Source organism: Salvelinus alpinus, chromosome 23 (genome assembly GCF_045679555.1).
Source record: "Salvelinus alpinus chromosome 23, SLU_Salpinus.1, whole genome shotgun sequence".
In the NCBI taxonomy this organism is placed as follows: domain Eukaryota; kingdom Metazoa; phylum Chordata; class Actinopteri; order Salmoniformes; family Salmonidae; genus Salvelinus; species Salvelinus alpinus.
This window is the reverse complement of record NC_092108.1, coordinates 18,231,462-18,251,038: the sequence shown is the minus strand read 5'-3', so window position 1 is coordinate 18,251,038 and position 19,577 is coordinate 18,231,462. Positions and strand designations below refer to the sequence as shown.

Below are 19,577 nucleotides of genomic sequence, written 5' to 3'. Positions count from 1 at the left end.
AATGTTGATTGGATTAATGACATCTATTATAAGCACCAGAGATTGGTGAATGAGACTGGAGATGCAGTAAAGGGGTTCTCTGACCAATTATCCGACACCTCCATCATGGCCTGGTAAAATAGACTGACTCTATATATGTAAATTGGCAGAAAAGGGCGGGGTATGTAGAATGATTGGGATTCATTGCTGTATGTTTATTTTTTAAATAACACAGCTCCAGACGGATCAGTGACCAAGGCTCTGGCTGGTTTAACCACATGAGCTCACGAATTGGCAGAGAACTCTGGGGTAGATAATACTCTAACAAATTGGTTTGATAGTGTGTTTGGGAAGTGGAAAAATGTCATGATCACTGTGTTGTGGGCAACCTTCACCTGTGTGACTGTGTTAGTTTTGTGCGGATGTTGCGTGAAAAAGGGTGATTGTGAGGATTGAAAATATGGTTGGCCTATAATGGGGGTGTGTATGCTGGAAGTAACATTTTGCCCCAGATAGTGTGCTGAGAAGCTGTGGTTAACCTTGAGCGGGAACAGTATGTTTTCTATGTGTAACGGATGTGAAATGGCTAGCTAGTTAGCGGGTACGCGCTAGTAGCGTTTCAATCAGTTACGTCACTAGCTCTGAATCCTAGAAGTAGTGTTGCCCCTTGCTCTGCAAGGGCCGCGGCTTTTGTGGAGCGATGGGTAACGACGCTTCGTGGGCGACCGTTGATGTGTGCAGAGGGTCCCTGGTTCGCGCCCGTGTCGGGGCGAGGGGACAGACGTAAAGTTATACTGTTACATATGCAGGTGCAAATAGCTCAACAATGTTGCAGAACTGTCTGACCTCAGTTTCTAGGGTGTGGGCGCGTAATCTACACAGCAACAGCGCCGGACATCTGGAGCGCTGTGGGGCTGGGACCAGCCTGGGCGCCACCGATAGGCTAGTGAGTCTAGACCACGCTCAACCTCTACTCTGACAGGCCAACTGAAGTTGGAACTATCTCTGTCCTAGTATAAAAAGAAACTCTGTTAAATTCAAGTTAGTTCTCTGTTCTACCCTGCGAGGTGTTACAGTGAACCCATATTTACGAAAATTGCATATACCATTTATCGCTTGTGTTAAATAAAAATACTTAAAGTATATTCGGTGACTCTGAATCACATTTTATCCTGATACCAGATTCGATTGACGCATCCCTACACATGAACACACCTTCCACGTCATTCATTCTCTTCCATAGAACGCTCGTTGATTATCTCTTACTTAACATTCTATAAGTTAATAGTGTAACATTCTAGTGAAAAGTGTAACAGTAACATTCTAGTGTACTATTCTAAAAACAGATTCTAGTGTAACAGTCTAGAAATTAACCACCATGGCTGTGCCATATGCACTCCATGCCTGTAGTTTTTACATCTGAAAAATGAACGCGTGCCTAAACTAATATCCTTCATTTTAAGACATCACATTAGAGGCTATTTAATTACTGTAATTCAACAGTAATTAAAGGGTTTGTTTTTCTGGAATACTTGTATTGTTTCTTATTTTCGATGAATGAAAGTCAAACTCCACTATAGTCATAATTGCCGGCGATATCACAACAAAATAACGTTTTTTCCCTATTTTAGTCTACTCAGTTTAGCCTACTCTACTATTTTTAGTACTAGACCACGACAACCTTTCCTACCTTGGAGTAAAACTCGCTCTCAACTCAATTGATGCCTCTTGAATAGATAGCTGTTGATAATGGGATATGGAGAAGGGTGAGCCGGTCAAGGATCGATTCAGACAAGGTGGTAAATTGTATGACAAGTGACAGTTTTATTTAAGAGTAAAGATATCTGGTACAAGCGTATACGGACTCGTTCATTCAGCTCATAAGGAACCAGCAGAAAAAAGCCCAGATAACAGAGTGCATAGACATTTTATACAGTACAGAAAGTAGGTTGAGTCTGGAAGTTCTGGTCCTCTGGTTGGTTCTGATGAGTTGGGCGAGGTCCCCTTCAGGCTAGTATCACTGTCCCATTGGCTCTGAGTAGAGTTCTTTGTCTTCAGAAATGTTCAGCTAAAACAGGAGATTAGGTGTGTGCGTAGATGTTCCTGTCATATCTGTGTGTCTCTGTAAAATGTTCAGCCTAAAGAGGAGATTTTGTGTGTGCGTAGATGTTCCTATTTTAATCAGTGTTTATGAAAGGTTTACGTCAGCCCTCTGTCCTTGGGTATGTGTGTGTCTCAGTATCTCGTGAAATGCAGAACCAAGCACCCTCTTCTTATCAGTGTTTATGAAAGGTCTGTGCCAGCCATCTGTCTCTGGGTGTGTGTGGGTCTCAGTATCTGCTTATGAGTTTGTGAGAAACCCTGTTTTGAAAGAAGTTAGTTATAACAACGTAATAGCAATATGCTTGTGTTATTTTAAATGGTATTTATTACATAGCCTAGCCTGCTATACATCGTGTCACCCTGCTTGTCGTTTAATTTCACTTTCGTTTGTGTCTTGTGTAACACCTATAGGATACACATGTGCGCATTCAATGGAGTCACGTTTAATAGGCCGTTCTTGACCAATCGTCGACGCATTATTCCATGCCATGTTATTAATGGACAATAAAAACCTTATTCTGAGTGTGTAAATTAAAGCCAGTTTACGGGCAAACCTTCCATTGCCATCCCACGTGTACTGATATTTGCCAACACTACATTTCAGCAAAGACCCGGAAAGTATTTTAGAAATCGCAGTAACCGCCCAGCGAGCCCACAGAAGATATTAGTCAAATTATGTTCAAAGCAAATCCTATATGGAGTATTTTTTATTCCTCTCTGTAGACTGTGTCCTATCCATTAATCACGAAAAATACCATTTGTTTTACTTTGTCTACATAAATATATATTCTAAACACAGGAGAAGGTCAGTAAAATATGTGTGTATATTTTCTATTACATGTTTCACGTTTTTCAAGTTAAACAGGATTGCTGAATAATTCAGAGGAATATGATATAAAACACTTCTGCAATCCAACTGTTGGCAAAAGATAAACATTTATTTATAAATGTATAAAATATTTAAATGTGACAACAAAGGCAGGTAAGAAAACGTTATGGTAAAACATTCTGTTGTATGTAGATGGGATAACGTTAAAACATTTAATAAAGTGAGCTTGAAACTATGGGTTGAGATACCAATAAAATGTTATTCTTGCTATGAAACTCCACTTAATTACATAACATGATGATTCAGTGTTCTATCTTCACATTTCAAATACATTGCTATTTTGGTTAAAGTAAATATAGCCTAGTTGTGTTGATTAAGCTGCAGCAATGTCACTGCACTTTTGGTATATCCCTGGTGATATTCAGCATCAATAACATAACATGGCACATTGTCCCAGCTGCCTTATATACCTTAAATGAAACTAAATAATATCAAATATCACATACATGTAAATATAGCAAACTGGTAAATAAAGACACCAACAGTAATGGTGGTTCCTGTCTCATCATTTTAAAAGTGATAAAATTAAAATGTCACCACTGGAATGTAGCTGGCGTCATATGATTAGGCCTATTCACAGCCTGTGTGGAAGCACCCTGTCATATCACAACCTTCATCTGACAGTAGAATTAGCAAATGGATGGTTGACAGATGAAGGGTTTCATTAACAAATCAAAAGTTCATTATGAAGTATAAGTGATCTCAGCAGGAAAGATGAGTGTCTTGGTCAGGGTGTTTCTGGAATCTGGTGATTGCTTAACATTCTCATAGCCGATACGTTTCCCATCTTTATCCTTAACAGGAAGTTTGCAGTCCATCTTGCTCACTTCAGCATTGACCAGGGTGATGATCGCATGGATGTCTTTCCCGCTGTAGAGAACAGGAGACACATAACATAAAATAAGTCAACACAACCATTCCATAGAGACGATATGAATAAGATCTGAAGTGAATTTCAAGCTGATGTTACCCGGTGCAGCCTTTTTCCAGCTGGCCACACAGAGACTGGATGAACCAGGACCCCGTGTACACGTTCCTGATAGAGACATACTGCTCTACGTTGGCCATGAAAACCAGGTAGTCGGAGTATAGTGGAAGTGTGTAGTCTTGGACTTGGCCGTCGTCTGTGTCCAGTTCCCTGTCCGTCTCTTCAACTTCAGGCTTCTTGTTCACCGGCACACCCCCCTGCACGTCTTTCCCTCGACAGGCTTGGATGAAGAACAGTTTGGGCTTTTCAACAAGGATGCTACAGTTTGTGCCGTTGAAAGGTGAGAGGATATCAATGGTGGGGACGACTGTTCCATCTGTGCCACAGACGCCCTCCTTTTCTCCGTGACTCAGAATGCAGCAGACGAAGGCATCGCCATGCTTAGGAAGATCCTTTAGATCAGTGAACTGACCGCTGACCCACTCCTTCACACCGCACTGTTGCAGGTCAGATAACTGCTTCAGCTCAGAGAAGACCTTCAGCACAATGGGAATCTCCACTGCAGTCTTGTCCTTGCACATCACCACCCTGAACTTCAGCCAGCTGAACACTTTTGCTAGCGCCTCTGTAGGAAAAGAAAATAATCAACACTCAGACACTTCACATATCGTCCTTCTGCTGCTCCTCACTTCTCTTTTTCCTCATTCTATTTCAACAAACTAAACTACTGAAACAGCAAAAGAGCAAGCCGAATGTTCAGCTGCTGACAAATAGAATATCTACCAGCATCAATGTCTGATCCCTTTCTCTTTTTATTCCCAAAGTCCACATTGTTGATGATCACACAGACACCTCTGGACTCGCTGGCCATGCTATAAAAACCCTCCTGCAAAAAGTATAGTAGGTTGTCAGTTACACACAAACTCATTTCACATTGACATCACACGTCTGACCCAAAAATGTCCAAGGTTTATTGTGTGCTCATTGTCCAATTACCTAATTCCATTCAAACCGTGTTCTGCATGATTAAATGGTAACCATTATGTCTTGGTTCCTACCACTTCAAGGCTGCTATTAGTCACACCACGTGTTTTATTTTAACAAAGCCTATTTTACCTTATACCAACACATTTGCTTTACACAGAAAATCTCTAATCTTTCAGTTGTTTTCCATCCCTTGGATTGAATGGGGCTTCCTGTTATCATAAACCCAGAAACTGCCATAGCCTGGTTTAGTGTTAATATAGTCATCATTGTATTAAACTATCAAATGTCATTCTAATTCCAGAGCTACTATACTTTTTACTACTGTGTTTGATGTCAGAAAAATGTCACCGTCTTATACTAATATTTATTGTTCCAGAGGCCTGGTACTCTGAAAAAACTGTCGGGAGAAACTTTGTGGTACCTACCTTTTCCAACTCTGCGGGTGTCTTCTTCTTGGGAGGCAGCCTTGACATGGAGCCATCGTGATCCTGGACAGGAACAGCTGAAAAACACAGAGAAAACCAGTCTCACTTTAACAGACGAATGAGTTAGCAGGTGAGCTTTCCTACTGGAGGGACAGACGGAATTGTGCCTCATATCTCATAACTACAGTGTCACTGGTTCAAGGCCCACGCTGTTCCCTCTTGATAGCTACACTGGTGGCAGCAGTGGGATAATCTCTGCAGTTTTATGTTGTTTTTGGAAGTGCGTCACTGTACACCTTTGGATTTGTGTATGGGCTGCTTCTTGAGAAGGGGAATGAGTGGCCTCCCGGAGGCTAGTATTTTCAGTAGGAGATTGGGCCACATATAACCAGGTGGCATGCCATCAATATGTCCCTCAGTCTGCATACAAATTTGAAAAGTACCCCAAGGTAGATCATTAAGCCTTTACACCAGTTGGTAAGATGTTTAATGCTGGTTTCATGACTAGACACATTGGCATTTACTTACAAGAGGCTTAATTGCTTATTTTGTGTGTGACTGTCCTCCCTCTCAACAACAACTGAATAATTATTACCTGACCTTTCTATAATGCCAATTACTTCCATGGGACATTTTTATACATTTCCTAGAGTATAGGTTATATAATGACAGCATTTTGTATTACCTGTAGTGAACTGCGGTGCACTATCCTCCAACTTCCTGGCAAGATTGTTATTTTTCATTTTGCGTAAAACGATCACTGCGACCCTCAGGGCTTCTTCAGGGCTTTCATATCTTGTGACCATCACATCCACAGTGTCCTGACTGTCAGCGGTCACTGGCAGCTTGTTGTTTGAGATATTAGGAAAGCCATCCACAGCCTCTGTCAGATTTTTTAGGTGCCACTTAAAACTCTTCAGATCGTTATTGTCCAGATCGTCTAGAGTGCCTTCCAGCAGCTTTATCAAATCCATTGTGGGTTACTGCAATAACAGAATTTGAGAGAGAATAGAATAAGGGAGTTATGGCATGCAGAGTTGGCGTGTGTTTAAATTGCCTCGAATGTGATGTCTTGAAAATTAAGTATATTGGTTTAGGCAAGTGTTCTTTCTTCAGATGTAAAAACTACAGGCGGTATCAGAGGAAGGCCCTAAAAATTGTGAAAGACCCCAGCCACCCCAGTCATAGACTGTTCTCTCTACTACCACATGGCAAGCGGTACCGGAGTGCCAAGTTTAGGACAAAAAGGCTTCTCAACAGTTTTTACCCCCAAGCCATAAGACTCCTGAACAGGTAATCAAATGGCTACCCGGACTATTTGCATTGTGTGCCCCCCCAACCCCTCTTTTACGCTGCTGCTACTCTCTGTTTATCATATATGCATAGTTACTTTAACTATACATTCATGTACATACTACCTCAATTGGCCCGAACAACCAGTGCTCCCGCACATTGGCTAACCAGGCTATCTGCATTGTGTCCCACCACCCACCAACCCCTCTTTTACGCTACTGCTACTCTCTGTTCATCATATATGCATAGTCACTTTAACCATATCTACATGTACATACTACCTCAATCAGCCTGACTAACCGGTGTGTGTATGTAGCCTCGCTACTTTTATAGCCTCGTTACTGTCTTTTTACTGTTGTTTTTATTTCTTTACTTACCTATTGTTCACCTAATACCTTTTTTTCACTATTGTTTAGAGCCTGTAAGTAAGCATTTCACTGTAAGGTCTACACCTGTTGTATTCACCGCACGTGACAAATAAACTTTGATTTGATCATTCCTAGAATGTTCCCAGGGCTCTAAAGGTTGCATATGCAACAAAATGTTTTGCTGACCAGGAGTTTTATTTTGGAAGCACTGTGCAATTAGGAAAAATATCTCCCAGATAATAATTGTTGCAATGATAAGGCTTCGCTGTACCGTTGTTTCCGAGTGCCTTACAGAAGAAAGCGAGTACAGATTCGATAGTGCCATTACTACAGCGAAAACGGCTTGCTTCTAGCCCAACCAATCCCATGGCAGCAGATCCACAAGTTCTGCCATGAGAGGTGACTGTATAGTTCCCTTAAAGGTCCTGAACAGTTATTCTGAAAAGTACTTTTTCTCTCATGGCTAACTACCAGGAAGTTTGAAAAGACAGGCTGAGTGGGCGGAAGGCTTATATTCATGTATACATCTACTGTTTGGTATGTCTCTTGTGATGCGGTTCACAGCAGCACTGACGGATGTGTTGACTGAAAGTTGAGTGACCCTTCCCCCCCTTTGTTCCATGCTGGCTGAAGACCTAGCTAGCCAGTAACTAGCTAACACAAGACACAGATGACACATATAAGTATCTTTGCCCTAGATCAGGTATTCCCAAACTGGGGTACGCGCAATGCCGCCGGGGGTACGTCAAATAACAATGTGATTCACATTTAAAAATATACATATTTTAAAAATTGTTTCTTCACATTTTCAAACAGTCCATTTATATTTTCCAACAGGGCTATACATTTGGGTGATGCTTTTTTCTCGCCTGAGTAGCCTCGTTTCACTGCCAAAATAAAATTAAACCATATAGTGTTCAGCAAAATAACAACACAATGTCAAATACAGGTAGCCTAGTCAAATAATGAACATCCAATCACATTAACCGAATTCCACTAATGGTCCGTATGTAGCCAAACGTAGCTGCTGCTCATGTTGGTATCTGTACTGATGGCGCAAAAGCCATGACAGGGAGACATAGTGGAGTGGTAACGCGTGTGCAAGCAGTTGCTCCTGACGCCACTTGGGTACACTGCAGCATCCACCGAGAGGCTCATGCTGCCAAGGGAATACCCAATAGCTTGAAAGACATTTTGGACACTACAGTGAAAATTGAAGTGAAAATGGTTAACTTTGCAAGGCCCCTGAACTCTCGTGTATTTTCTGCAGTATGCAATGATATGGGCAGCGACCATGTAACGCTTTTACAACATACCGAAGTGCGCTGGTTATCAAGGGGCAAAGTATTGACACGTTTTTTTTAAATTCAGAGACGAGCTTAAAGTTTTCTTTACTGACCATCATTTCACTTGTCTGACCACTTGCATGATGACGAGATTATCACACGACTGGCCTATCTGGGTGATGTTTTTTCTCTCCTGAATGATCTGAATCTAGGATTACAGGGACTCTCCGCAACTATATTCAATGTGCGGGGAAAAAATGAAGGTTATGATTAAGAGGTTGGAGCTCTTCTCTGGCTCCAGTAACAAGGACACAGGTATTTCTATCATTGTATGATTTTTTGTCTGCAAATGAACTCAAGTTTACGGACAATGTCAAATGTGATATAGCGAAGCACCTGAGTGGATTGGGTGCACAATTACGCAGGTACTTTCCCGAAACGGATGACACAAACAACTGGATTCGTTATCCCTTCATGCCCTGCCTCCAGTCCACTTACTGATATCTGAACAAGAGAGCTTCATCGAAATTGCAACAAGTGGTTCTGTGAAAATTAAATTGAATCAGAAGCCACTGCCAGATTTCTGGATTGGGCTGCGCTCAGAGTATCCTGCCTTGGCAAATTGCGCTGTTAAAACACTGATACCCTTTGCAACCACGTACCTATGTGAGAGTGGCACAGACTGTGTGTGGAAAATGATTTAAGACTGAGACTCTCTCCAATACAACCCAACATTGCAGAGTTATGTGCAACCTTTCAAGCACACCCTTCTCATTAACCTGTGGTGAGTTATTCACAATTTTTGATTGTGTACATATAAACAAATAAGGGTTTATATGTAAGATGGTTAAATAAAGAGCAAAATTAATAATTATTAATTATTATTATTTGTGCAATGATCCTATAAGAGCTCTTTGCCACTTCCCATGAGCCGGGTTGTGACAAAAACTCACACTCATTCTTTTGTTTAATAAAAGTATCGTATAGTGTGTGTGTGGCAGGCTTACAATGATGGCAAAAAACTATATTTGAGTGCGCTGACCCTGGTGCTAGAGGGGGTACGCAGCTGGAGGTTGAATGTTTGAAGGGGTACGGGACTATAAAAAGTTTGGGAACCACTGCCTTAGATGAATAGGGTAAACTTTGAATTATATTTGCTGACACTAATGACAGTATTTTTTTTTTCACCAGTAGAATAGCCATCTAACTATATAAACCATGCCCCTCCTCAAAAATGCCTTCTCCGATGTTGATTACAAGGCGGTACTTATTTAAATTAGGTAAGAGAATATCATGTTACCATTGGTGTATTCAAATGGAAGTTAAGGTGATGTCACCTTGTCCTCTTAATAATGAATCAAGGTGTCTGACATGGGGGAGGGGACCAGTAACTTTATTACTAAACTTTATCAATGTAGAAGCAACAGACATTTTCATACTTTGGCCATCATACTTTGATCTGGTTTTCTTCAAATATCATCCCATTTCACGAAAAACATGATTTTGACTGTTCCTTACCTTTAAGGAAAAGCACCTTAAGTCAAACTGCTTTCTCTATGAGAGCTTCCCATGTCTGGAACATATTGCAGTCAGACACACATAACTGCACCACCTATCGCACCTTCACAAAAAACATAAAGACATGGCTAAAGGACAATCAGACGCGTGAACATAATTCCTAGCTATGTATTGCCCCTTTCCATGTTTTCTGTTGTCTGGAGCTGGTGAGGTGTGCAAACACTGTTTGTTGCTTTAATGTATTTAGTTTTGTTGCTTTTTGTGCTACTGCTCTGTTTGTCTATCTGCCTGCTTGCTACATTCTACTTGTTCTATGTTGCGCTGTCTGCTTGCTACATTCTATGTTTTTCTATCTGCTTGCTACGTGTTACTTTTCCTATTTTGCTGTCTGCTTGCTACGTGTTACTTGTCCTATGTTGTTCCATCTGCTTGCTACGTGTTACTTGTCCTATGTTTCTCTGTCTGCTTGCTACATTCTACTTGTCCTATGTTTTTCTATCTGCTTGCTACGTGCTACTTGTCCTATGTTGTTCCATCTGCTTGCTACGTGTTACTTGTCCTATGTTTTTCTATCTGCTTGCTACGTGTTACTTGTCCTATGTTGTTCCATCTGCTTGCTACGTGTTACTTGTCCTATGTTTCTCTATCTGCTTGCTATGTGTTACTTTTCCTATTTTGCTGTCTGCTTGCTACGTGTTACTTGTCCTATGTTGTTCCATCTGCTTGCTACGTGTTACTTGTCCTATGTTTCTCTATCTGCTTGCTATGTGTTACTTTTCCTATTTTGCTGTCTGCTTGCTACGTGTTACTTGTACTATGTTGTTCCATCTGCTTGCTACGTGTTACTTGTCCTATGTTTCTCTGTCTGCTTGCTACATTCTACTTGTCCTATGTTTTTCTATCTGCTTGCTACGTGTTACTTGTCCTATGTTTTTCTATCTGCTTGCTACGTGTTACTTGTCCTATGTTGTTCCATCTGCTTGCTACGTGTTACTTGTCCTATGTTTTTCTATCTGCTTGCTACGTGTTACTTGTCCTATGTTGTTCCATCTGCTTGCTACGTGTTACTTGTCCTATGTTTCTCTATCTGCTTGCTATGTGTTACTTTTCCTATTTTGCTGTCTGCTTGCTACGTGTTACTTGTCCTATGTTGTTCCATCTGCTTGCTACGTGTTACTTGTCCTATGTTTCTCTATCTGCTTGCTACATGTTACTGTATTGTTATTGTAACAGTTTTTAATAACCTGCCCAGAGACTGCGGTTGAAAATTAGCTGGCTGGCTAAAACCGGCACTTTTACTGAAACTTTGATTAATGTGCACTGTCCCTGTAAAAATAAATGGTAACACTTCATTTTAAGGGGTCCTTTTTACGGTGTTATTAGACTGCAACAAGTATTGTAGTTAACTGTAACAACCATTAGTTACACTGTAATAACAACATGTAACTGGTGGTAATTTCAGTCTGTAATTACAGAGGTGTCACAATGAATGCTTGTTACCGTGCAAATGGGCAGCTTTCCACTAAATTCACAAATGTAGTGTTTTGTTTCTTCTCAGCTGCATCAGATTCAGTAACTGTCACAAAGGTTGTGACCCCTCATGGATGCGCTAGGTGTCCGAGAGATTATATTCAATCGGCTCTAATTACTTACCCATGCATGTGCACTGTTGAAAATATATCTTCACTCAATGTTATTTCTAGTTCTTGCCACCAAAATAAAGCGTACTATCTGGGTTAATTTGGTAATCCCAGATGACAAAAAACACACAATTTCAAGTATTATACACAATGTTTGCCTAGGTACAATGTAATTGCCAAGTGTTATGATTCATTTGAACGAGCTAAATCCTGTGTATCTTGAGGGGTACTTACTTGTAATTAATGTTTACTTATACAGTACATTACTCTTCCTGACAACCTGGCCCTCATTTGAAAGGTTCTGGAAGTTTCACTTAATTTTACAATAAGGTACAGAACTTAAGTGAAACTTCCAGAACCTTTCAAATGAGGGCCAGTTTGTCAGGAAGAGTAATGTACTGTACACTAATTACAAGTAAGTACCCCTCAAGATACACTTCATTTTAATGAGCTAAATCCTGTGTAACAACTAGTAATGACATTGTTCTTAGCCAAACATTACATGCACTATACTTTGAAATACTGTATTTTCCCACATATGCCACCGATATTAGATTCCAGTCAGTGAGGTTGACCTACTGATCTGTTTTTACCAGCTCAACCAAGTTAACCCAGATGGTACACTTTATTTTAGGGGCAAGTGCTAGCAACAACACTGAGTGGAGATATCGTTTGAACAGTGCCATTGAGCATAGGCTATAATCTCTCAGACAGTTGATCACAACCTTTGTGACTGTATGCAGCTGAGAAGAAGCGAAACACTAAGTTGGTGAATTTAGCGGAAACCTCCCATTCGTATCAAATTACTACCAGTAACATGTTGCAATTACACTGTAATAAGTGGTTACAGTTAACTATAATACTTGTTACAGTGTAATTATACATGTAGTTATAGTTATACTGTAATAAGTGGTTACGTTTAACTATAATACTTGTTACAGTCTAATTATACATGTAGTTACACTGTAATAAGGACCCCTTAAAATTAAGTGTTACCAAATAAACTCATTAAAGTAAAGTAAATCAAGACAAAAGATCTGACCCATATTACCCAACATGTTTATCTTCCATTTGTATCTTCTTAAGAAAGCAAAAGGCATAGCTTCTTCAGGAGATGCATGATCATAGCAATAAATGAATGACATATCTCTTGCATGTCATCATCAAAACCCTGACGTCTTTAAAGAGACAGTATACCATGTTCAATGTAATGCATCTCAATAGGAATATATTGCTTTTACAACAATGAAAAACCTAATATTCCACAAATGGAATTAGCTTGTATAATAAACAAATATCCAGAGGTAGCTAGAATTCTTATAGGCCCAATATAGGCTGTATCTCAATACATTTTTTAAATCTAATTTCTGGTGCTCCTACATTTCAGTCTATGGCTAATATACCCTTGGCTAAGGGCTGTATCCAGGCACTCCGCGTTGCATCGTGCTTAAGATCAGCCCTCTGCCGTGGTATATTGGCCATGTACCACACCCCCTCCGGCCTTAATGCTTAATTAAACCATGGCATTGTTGAATACTTGTTTCTGATTGGCTTGAAGGGCATTCTAGAGTGTGCAATCCTCTCTGTTTGGAGGATATATTGGCACAGGTGTTGTTAAGCACGAGAAGATGTCGAGGGCTGGCAAACCGTGCCAATGTATCCTCCAAACACCGGCTTCCAGGGCATTATCACTTTTATACAACGGGTTACCAACATACTCAAATAATGATTGACATATTTTCATTAAAAACGTTATTTTGATTAATTTATTCATACTATTTCATCCTTCCACAAGATATAGTCCTGACACAGATCTAGGAATGCTAGCCAAGCCGGCTGGTCGTTCGTTCTATCGGTTCGGTTGCCAGAGATGCGACCCAGTCGTTCAGTCTTTTTGTTCTGTATCAATGAATGTGACCCAGTCGTTCATTCTAAATGTTCCATTGCCATACTGGCTGGAAACGTTCTTAAAACCTCTACCGACGCCCCCTCCCGGATCCGGGATCCTCCTCATCAGTAACGCTGACTAACATAGCCTAGCCTAGCGCCACAGGGATATCATATAATATAATTTCATGAAATCACAAGTCCAATACAGCAAATGAAAGATAAACATCTTGTGAATCCAGCCAACATGTCCGATTTTTAAAATGTTTTACAGCGAAAACAGAACATATATTTATGTTAGCTCACCACAATAGTGCAACACACAATGCCATTTTTTCACTGCACAGATAGCTTTCACAAAACCCACAAATAGAGATAAAATTAATCACTAACCTTTGAACAACTTCATCAGATGACAGTCTTATGACATCATGTTATACAATACATTTATGTTTTGTTCGAAAAATGTGCATATTTATAGCTACAAATCGGGGTTTTACATTGCAGCCATGGTCACAAATGGCACCAAAACAGCCAGAATAATTACAGAGAGCAACGTGAAATACAGAAATACTCATCATAAAACTTTTATGAAAAATACATGTTGTACAGCAAATGAAAGATAAACATCTTGTGAATCCAGCCAACATATCCGATTTTTAAAATGTTTTACAGCGAAAACACAACATATATTTATGTTAGCTCACCACAATAGCCCAAAACACAACGCCATTTTTTCACCGTAAAGATAGCTTTCACAAAACCCACAAATAGAGATAAAATTAATCACTAACCTTTGAACAACTTCATCAGATGACAGTCTTATGACATCATGTTATACATTACATTTATGTTTTGTTCGAAAATGTGCATATTTATAGCTACAAATCGGGGTTTTACATTGCAGCCATGGTCACAAATAGCACCAAAATGTCCGGAGAAATTTTAGACAGCCACGTAATCTAACAGATTAACTCATCATAAACTTTGCTGAAAAATACAAGTTGCATATATAATTAAAGATACACTGGTTCTTAATGCAACCGCTGTGTTAGATTTAAAAAAATAACTTTAGTACAAAGGACAGCATGCAATAATCTGAGACAGCGCTCAGCCATTCTCCGCCATGTTGGAGTCCAAAGAGTCCACAAAAATACGAAATAACATCATAAATATTCCCTTACCTTTAATGATCTTTCATCAGAATGCAGTGCCAGGAATCCTAGTTCCACAATAAACCGTTGTTTTGTTTTAGAATGTCCATTTCTTCTGTCGAATTAGCAACTTTGGCTAGCATGGTGTAACTCACGTGTCCATGAAGATTTTACGCATGAACGAAAAATTCAAAAAGTCATAATAATAGTCGAATAAACTGGTCAAACTCAGTTGATAATCCATCTTTAGGATGTTTTTCAGAAATATATCCAATAACGTCCCAGACGGAGCATTTCTTCGTGTCTACCTAACGCATTGCAGAAAACGATATGACAAACCCAAGTGCGTAGCCAGGTACTACCAATATGGCTGACCTCTCACTCCAACGAGTCCCATCCGGTCCCAGAAAAGGCTAGAGACTTCATTCCACGTTCTACTGCCTGTTGACATCTAGTAGAAGGCGTATGAAGTGCATACAGATCCATAAATACAAGGCAATTGAATAGGCAATGCCTTTCACAGAGACCCATTTCAGAATTTTCACTTCCTGTTTGGAAGTTTGCCTGCCAAATGAGTTCTGTTTTACTCACAGATATAATTCAAACAGTTTTAGAAACTTCAGTGTTTTCTATCCAATAGTAATAATAATATGCATATCATATGATCTAGGACAGAGTACGAGGCCGTTTAAATTGGGCACGATTTTATCCAGAAGTGAAAATGGCGCCCCCTATTTCCAAGAGGTTTTAACCCTTGGTTGATAGCTAGCCAACTACGGCTAACTTAATCACGTCAGAGTAACTACAAAGTAGCTGGAATTGTATTTGTTTTAGCTGTTTTCTAGTGACATTTATTTGGATACATCCACAACAATGAGCTAATGATGCACAATTTTGCCTTGCATAGAAAATGTGCTCTCTCGGCAGAACACTGTTGTTCAGAGGAGCTAGCCAACAACACAACTAACACAATCACTTCAAACTGAAGCTGGAAAGACAGCAAACTAGCTGCACTTCGTTTCATTTTACCTGTTTTCTATTGATAGTTCTTTGTATATATCCAGATAAATGATGCTGATTCATGATTTTCGACTGGCTGAGAAAAGCTGCCTGGCTGTCGGTTCATTCCGACATGTTCATTACTATGGGACAGTGTAACGGCTTTCTTCTGTGGTGGACGAAGGAGAGGACCAAAGCGCAGAGTGGTTAGTGTTCATCATCTTTAATAACAACAAAAAACGTGAGCACTACAAAATACAAAACGTGGGAAAACCGAAACAGTCCTATCTGGTGCATAGACACAAAGACAGAAGACAACCACCCACAAAACCCCAACACTAAACAGGCTACCTAAATATGGTTCCCAATCAGAGACAATGACAAACACCTGCCTCTGATTGAGAACCATATCAGGCCAAAAGACAATCCCCAAATAGAAACACAAAACATAGAATACCCACCCAACTCACGCCCTGACCACACTAAAACAAAGACAATACAGAATAACTATGGTCAGAACGTGACAGACAGCTAGAGATCGAATTTGAATATTGAAACAATGACAGCAAGTTTTATACATATCTCCACTGTTGAATACTAAATGTTAGTCTAATTTCATTTTATTTATTTAACCCGGTAAGTCGACTGGGAACACATTCTCATTCATAGCAACAACCTGGGGAATAGTTACAGGGGAGAGGAGGAGGGATGAATGAGCCAATTGTAAACTGGGGATGATTACAGTAGGTGGCCAGATTGGGAATTTAGCCAGGACACCGGGGTTAACACTCCTACTCTTACGATAAGTGCCATGGGATCTTTAGTGACCACAGAGAGTCATGACACCCGTTTAACATCCCATCCAAAAGACAACACCATACACAGGGCAATGTCCACAATCACTGCCATGGGGAATTGGGATAGTTTTTTAGACCAGAGGAAAGGGTGCCGCATACTGGCCCTCCAACACCACTTCCAGTCCCTGGTCTCCCAGCCAGGTCAGTCCCTGGTCTCCCAGCCAGGGACTGACCAGGACCAACCCTTCTTAGCTTCAGAAGCAAGCCAGCAGTGTGATGCAGGGTGGTATTCTGCTGGCTAAAAATAATTGTGAGATAATGTCTAGATGCTTTTAATAGTGGAGATGAGACATTGGACTGCGCAATCAGATGGAACAGAGTAAATAGGTATTTTTGTCATGCCCTGATCTGTTTCACCTGTCTTTGTGATTGTCTCCACCCACCTCCAGGTGTCACCTGTTTTCCCCATTAGTCCCCAGGGTATTTATCCCTGTGTTTCCTGTCTCTTTGTGCCAGTTTGTCTTGTTTTGCCAAGTCAACCAGTGGTTTTCCTAGCTCCTATTTCTCCCCAGTCTCTGGTTTTTCCTAGCTCTCCTGGTTTTGACCCTTGCCTGTCCTGATGCCGAATCCACCTGCCTGACCACTCTGCCTGTTCTGACTTCCAGCCTGCCTATCCCTTTGTACTGTTTGGACTTGGACCTGATCACTAAACCCCTGCCTGTCCTGACCTCGAGCCTGCCTATCCCCTGGTACTATTTGGACTTTGACCTGGTTTATGAACTCTCACCTGTCCCTGACCTGCCTTTTGCCTACCCCTTTTGTTCTAATAAATATTGGAGCTCAACCATCTGCATCCTGTGTCTGCATTTGGGTCTGCCTTGTGCCCTTAATTTTAATCTCATAGATTTAGCCGGTGGTAATTTGTGGAATGCGCTTTTAACCAATCAGCATTCAGGATTAGACCCACCCATTGTATAACTCTATCTATATAGGGTCTGTTCTTAATTCAATCTGGAGTGCCAGAGTGCGCTCTGGGCGTTTGTAAATTCTGATTTTTATGTTTGTAAATTCATTGCGTTCTGGGAACACACAATGGTGAAGAATTTAACAATTTAATTACGCTTTATTGCCAACGTTTACTGACACCAGCCATATTAGACAGTTGTTCTGCGCTCTGCCTCTGGCACACAGCTCAGACGAGTCCTCTGAAATAGGAGTAGATAACCAGAGCGAATTTACGAACACATCCATAGTAAAGTTGCTAGCGACTTCAGTTGATGTTGAACATATTTCTAGCGGCAAATGTGTTAAATTATAGACATGGTATAAAAGGGATAATTAACTCGGGGCTCTATGCATTCTCTGGAAAATAATTCAACTCAGTGGAAGATCAGTTCCACTCCGCTAGCGTGTCGTGGAACACACCTACCACGTCATTCATTCTCTTCCATAGAACGCTCGTTGATTATCCCTTACTTAACATTCTATAAGTTAATAGTGTAACATTCTAGTGAAAAGTGTAACAGTAACATTCTAGTGTACCATTCTAAAAACAGATTCTAGTGTAACAGTCTAGAAATTAACCACCATGGCTGTGCCATATGCACTCCAGGCCTGTAGTTTTTATATCTGAAAAATGAACGCGTGCCTAAACTAATATCCTTAATTTTAAGACATCACATTAGAGGCTATTTAATTACTGTAATTCAACAGTAATTAAAGGGTTTGTTTTTCTGGAATACTTGTATTGTTTCTTATTTTCGATTAATGAAAGTCAAACTCCACTATAGTCATAATTGCCGACGATATCACAACAAAATAAAGTTTTTTCCCTCTTTTAGTCTACTCAGTTTAGCCTACTCTACTATTTTTAGTCCTAGACCACGACAACCGTTCCTACCTTGGAGTAAAACGCGGTCTCTCAACTCAATTGATGCCTCTTGAATAGATAGCCTAGCCTGCTATAGATCGTGTCACCCTGCTTGTCGTTTAATTTCACTTTCGTTTGTGTCTTATGTAACACCTATAGGATACACATGTGAGCATTCAATGGAGTCACGTTTAATAGGCCGTTCTTGACCAATCATCGACGCATTATTCCATGCCATGTTATTAATGGACAATATATACCTTATTCTGAGTGTGTAAATTAAAGTCAGTTTACGCGCAAACCTTCCATTGCCATCCCGCGTATACTGGCATCTGTCAACACTACATTTCTGCAAAGACCCGGAAAGTATTTTAGAAATCGCAGTAACCGCCCAGCGAGCCCACAGAAGATATTAGTCTAATTATGTTCAAAGCAAATCCTATATGGAGTATTTTTTATTCCTCTCTCTGTAGACTGTGTCCTATCCATTAATCACGAAAAATACATTTAAAAAAAAAACTTTGTCTACATAAATATATATTCTAAACACAGGAGGTCAGTAAAATATGTGTGTATATTTTCTATTACACGTTTTTCAAGTTAAACAGGATTGCTGAATAATTCAGAGGAATATGATATAAAACACTTCTGCAATCCAACTGTTGGCAAAAGATAAACATTTATTTATAAATGTATAAAATATTTCAATGTAACAACAAAGGCAGGTAAGAAAACGTTATGGTAAAACATTCTGTTGTATGTAGATGGGATAACATTAAAACATGTAATAAAGTAAGCTTGAAACTATGGGTTGAGATACCAATAAAATGTTATTCTTGCTATGAAACTCCACTTAATTACATAACATGATGATTCAGTGTTCTATCTTCACATTTCAAATACATTGCTATTTTGGTTAAAGTAAATATAGCCTAGTTGTGTTGATTAAGCTGCAGCAATGTCACTGCACTTTTGGTATATCCCTGGTGATATTCAGCATCAATAACATAACATGGCACATTGTCCCAGCTGCCTTATATACCTTAAATGAAACTAAATAACATCAAATATCACATACATGTAAATATAGCAAACTGGTAAATAAAGACACCAACAGTAATGGTGGTTCCTGTCTCATCATTTTAAAAGTGATAAAATTAAAATGTCACCACTGGAATGTAGCTGGCGTCATATGATTAGGCCTATTCACAGCCTGTGTGGAAGCACCCTGTCATATTACAACCTTCATCTGACAGTAGAATTAGCAAATGGATGGTTGACAGATGAAGGGTTTCATTAACAAATCAAAAGTTCATTATGAAGTATAAGTGATCTCAGCAGGAAAGATGAGTGTCTTGGTCAGGGTGTTTCTGGAATCTGGTGATTGCTTAACCTTCTCATAGCCAATATGTTTCCCATCTTTATCCTTAACAGGAAGTTTGCCGCCCATCTTG

General features: G+C 40.0%; 1 protein-coding gene across 4 annotated transcripts in view; it reads right to left on the bottom strand.

The window, feature by feature from the left end:
• Positions 1-2,999: 2,999 nt before the first annotated feature.
• The window catches only part of LOC139550388 (caspase-7-like), a 45,850-nt gene continuing 29,272 nt past the window's right edge, over positions 3,000-19,577 (bottom strand). Inside the window, exons 1-6 of one of the 4 annotated variants that reach the window (XM_071361261.1) lie at positions 18,154-18,338; positions 5,997-6,294; positions 5,312-5,388; positions 4,683-4,785; positions 3,942-4,524; positions 3,000-3,841 (exon numbers count right to left, since the gene is read on the bottom strand). In XM_071361261.1, coding sequence (XP_071217362.1) covers positions 3,655-3,841; positions 3,942-4,524; positions 4,683-4,785; positions 5,312-5,388; positions 5,997-6,285 — 1,239 coding nt within the window. In that variant the 5' untranslated portion in view covers positions 6,286-6,294; positions 18,154-18,338 and the 3' untranslated portion in view covers positions 3,000-3,654. Of the gene's footprint in view, positions 3,842-3,941; positions 4,525-4,682; positions 4,786-5,311; positions 5,389-5,996; positions 6,295-14,487; positions 15,016-18,153; positions 18,339-19,577 lie in introns of those variants that run through there. The other 3 variants (XM_071361263.1, XM_071361262.1, XM_071361264.1) reach the window with 3 other exon arrangements.